The following is a 4,245-nucleotide window of genomic DNA, read 5'->3' as shown; positions in this document are numbered from 1 at the left end:
GACTGATCACTGCTTCGATGCCCTCGGCTGCGAAGAGTCCTATTATGTAACAAATGCAGCCAGCATCCCTGCACGCGTACTGCGCTCAATCAAAAACATTTTACTTAGAGCCTTATTCTTGTTCCACATAGCTGCAGCGCTATTCTAACAACAAAAGCAGACATCAACTATACTATGTTCTTATTGTGTTTCAAAACTTTGCTGCAATAATGCCAATAACCTGAATACCCTTAAAAAATTGAAACCTAATTTGATGTTTTCTCTTGCCATTCTGTCAAACTAAGGCTGATTGAAATATATCAATGAGCTACTGATTGTCCTTTTTATTGAACCTATCTGTTGCTGTTATGAGATGTAATAATTTCAGGACATATCTTTCGTTTTGTAAAAGTTTGTATAATTAATCATAATTGTCAGATTTAAGGCCAATTTTCTGATTTTTGGGAGCTTCATAGCATCAAAGAGCACCGCTGCCTTGAAGAGCCTTTATACAATAAGGTTACCAATTTGCCGCTTTCGTTGCAGTAATGCACAACTTGGTCCCTGGGTGCAAAATTGTCCCCTAAAATGTACAAAGTTTAGTAAAGGTCTGAATTAAAGGTACAAAATAGTAACCCTCAGGGTACCACCCCAGTGATCAGCTACTTGTACCCTAAATAGGTACAGTGTGTAAAGAAACCCTTCCGAAATTTCGTTGGTAAATGGTTATAACTTACAAGTGCGAGTGTGTTTTTAATACATGTGACTTTGCTGTATTGACAGTGAGCAATAAAACTATGAAGTCTAAAACGGTGATGAGAATGCAAAACAAAATGATATCGCATGTTAGTTTATAAAGTTTATTCAAACACATATACAGTATAAAGCTAATAAAAACAAATCTTATTTAGTATATGAAAAAAGAACACGAAAAGAAAAGGAACATAAAAAGAAAAAAGAACATAAAAAGAAAAAAGAACATAAAAAGAAAAAAGAACATAAAAAGAAAAAAGAACATAAAAAGAAAAAAGAACAGAACTATTTGCATGTTTATAGGGCCGAGAGTCTGCAGAAGTGATTGCAGCGAGACTCTTCTCCTCCTATCTACACGGGTACAGAGGACTGCAAGAGAAAGGAAAAGTATGTATGAGTTAAGAAATAGTTCACACAAAAATCTAAATTGCTTTCATAATTTACACATCCTCATAACTTTCTTTCTTAAATTGAACACAAACAGATTATATATATACTGTATATATTTTAACCAATCGAGCTGTCTTGATAACATGTTTGCTATTAAATGCATTTGTGTGTCCTTGGGCTTGAAAAAATGCTCTGTTTGGTTCTTAGTGCCTGGTGGATGTTGGTTCGACCACATCAGAGGATGGATCTCAAACAAAGACAGATACATCTTGTTCCTGACTTACGAAGACATGATCAAGGTGAGAATGTGTGAGCAGTTTCTGATCAAACTTCAATGTGTTGCTAAACTATATATGCTTGAATTAAGGGTGTAACGGTACGCGTATTCGTACCGAACCGTCACGAGCTGTCGAGGGGAAAATTCCAAATAGTCATCATTCCTATGCCCTACTACCTTCGAAGGGCAGAGCCCTTGGAGTTTAGACTTTGAAGTGAACAGGGCATTTGCGTGAAATTATGGAGATGTTTGGAATGCACTTGGCAAATGTAATTTCCTCATTATCTTCAGCTGGCATGTTCCCGAGACAACGCAGCATGGTGTCCGTCAGCAGACGTCGCTGTTTTAATGGCATTACTTAAGGTTAGGTTAAACATGGAATTATCATCCATTGCAAGTGAAGGCATAATCTATAAAAAAATCTGAACTTGGTCTTCAGGATAAAATATTGATATGAACCCAGTCATTATTAATGCAGTATCCATTCCTGTTGTCACATTAGACTTTGATCTAAAAGTTCATCTTTAACATTCATTTGAACATAACTGTGTTACAGGGACAGCTGGAGATTGGAAGAACTCATTAACTGTAGCTCAAAATGAAGGATTTGACCACGTCTACAGGACAAAATGAAGGGCCTTCCGCTTAAGTTACACAACTGAATAAAAACAATGTGCTTATGAATCTACAACTAGCAGCAAACAGTGTAGTAATTTTACGTAAATCTGTCTACAAGCTCATTCAGCGGTGTAACCAATGGACAATCCTTGCCGGACGTAGCTCTGCCCACAATGATAAATATAAATAAATAAAATGTGTTTAAAATACTTGATTTGACTCGAGGTTGATTGACAGCTGTGTTAGCCATTCTTGAAAATGATATCCAGGTTATCTTTTACTACAGGCTGGTCGTGTGTTATAAAATCTCATTGACCACCCGCTATTTTAAGCCGTTCCATTATCTCCTTCCAGCAGGCTCGAAACAGAGGAGGTAAGTCGGTGTGAAACGCCCGCCGTCATGATCATGGCACACATGTCGAGGGGAAGGGGTGGTTTCTATATCATCTCGTGCTGTTGTTTGTGTCGACGCATGATTTAGTACAGAGACGGAGCCCATTTAGGCCACGCCTACACCGGGGAACATGTTTCCCTTTGAAAATGAACTGGACAGATGCGACTGCCGCGTAAGGGAACGTTCTGGGAACGTTAGCTGTTGGTTAGAAAAACTAACCTGCAGGGAACGTTCCGGGAACGTTAGCTGTTGGTTAGAAAAAACTAACCTGCAGGGAACGTTCCGGGAACGTTAGCTGTTGGTTATAAAAAAAACTAACCTGCAGGGAACGTTCCGGGAACGTTAGCTATTGGTTAGAAAAACGAACCTGCAGGGAACGTTCCTGGAACGTTAGCTGTTGGTTAGAAAAAAACTAACCTGTAGGGAATGTTTCGGGAACGTTAGCTGTTGGTTAGAAAAAAAACCTGCAGGGAACGTTCTGGGAACGTTAGCTTTTGGTTAGGAAAAATATAACCTACAGGGAACGTTCTGGGAACGTTCCCCTATGGTTCCCAACGAAAAACCAAATGGGAACCATAGGGGAACGTTCTGTGTTTGCTGGGATATTATATTCCTTATTGTCTTCTGTAAACACCATTGAAGGGATTATTTTCCTCATTTAGATTATATAGAGATATATTAGCCTATATAGACCCATACTAATACAAAATTACTCAATTTAAAGTTAACTAATATTAGCAGCTTTTAATAAAAAAACGACACAAACCGTCTTTGACAATACTACTGACCTCAGATCGAAACACAGCAAGTTAAGTAGGCCTAAGGCCATACAGCAATGAATCGCAAAGGGGAGTATGGAGGAAACTGAAGGTTTGCAGTGACAGAATGGGCTTGTTCGACTTGATGCGGCGCCGAAGATCCGACAGATGACATCCGGCGGATGACATCAAAGTACCGCGAGAGCGATTCGAAAAACGATAAAAAGTTTGCTTTCGAATCGCTCTCGCGGTACTTTGATGTCATCCGCCTGTCGGATCTTGCGGCGCCGCATCAAGTCGAACAAGCCGACTCAGAATTTATTCCACATGTAACCAAAATCGTGTGTTCATGTAACAACTCCTTTATTATTTTGGATTGGCAACCACGTAAAGATATCGTAATGCATAGCGTAAGCTACATTTAAAAACATCAAAATAGACCCGCCATGAACTGTTAAATGAAAAACACAATGTAGCCTACAAAAATATGCCGCCAGTTGTGCCGCCTGGCCGTCAAGTGTTTCATTGCATGCGTGATACCAATAGTGTAGGGAAACCGTGAAGTTTTCTACTACGTAATTACACGCATGCGCAAAACGGATCGTGTACTGACAGACAGTCGTGTACTTTGACGTGAGCCACAACTGACATTAACACTGACTAACTAACTAACTAACGCGTGACTAACGTCGTTAACGTCGAGTATGACGGGTACTTCGTGCCAAAACCTAACGTCCGACCGACCGTCTAATCGAACGTCTTGTATGGCGGGTACCCCGTGCCAAAACGTACCGTCCGATCGACCGACCGATCGTCTAATCGAACGTCTTGAGCTTTGAGCGTCTGACCCAGTGGTCTTAAACCAGTGTCTATTAACACATCCAACTGAAAGGCTGCTCAGTGGCGTATGGTGTAAGGTCTATAGCCTAGCACAGGAGATCGGGGTTCTAATCCACCTCTCGTTCGCGGGGGCCGGTCGTGAATAGGTGGAATACACTGACAGCCAATAAGATTGAAGCATTTCAGCCTCCTGCAAATGATGTCACAGCCAATCAGAGTTTTTCACATCTTTTTTT

At 40.4% G+C, this 4,245-nt stretch overlaps 1 protein-coding gene across 1 annotated transcript; it reads left to right on the top strand.

The window, feature by feature from the left end:
- The first annotated feature begins 830 nt into the window (after nt 1–830).
- On the top strand, nt 831–2,181 carry LOC130545430 (amine sulfotransferase-like). Its single transcript, XM_057319917.1, has 4 exons — nt 831–1,119; nt 1,330–1,421; nt 1,691–1,762; nt 1,956–2,181. The coding sequence occupies exons 1-4, from the start codon at nt 894–896 to the stop codon at nt 1,983–1,985; spliced, it is 420 nt and encodes a 139-aa protein (XP_057175900.1). The 5' UTR covers nt 831–893; the 3' UTR covers nt 1,986–2,181.
- Nucleotides 2,182–4,245: the final 2,064 nt, after the last annotated feature.

Source organism: Triplophysa rosa, linkage group LG21 (assembly GCF_024868665.1).
Source record: "Triplophysa rosa linkage group LG21, Trosa_1v2, whole genome shotgun sequence".
Lineage (NCBI taxonomy): Eukaryota > Metazoa > Chordata > Actinopteri > Cypriniformes > Nemacheilidae > Triplophysa > Triplophysa rosa.
This window is presented reverse-complemented; position numbering and strand designations above follow the sequence as displayed.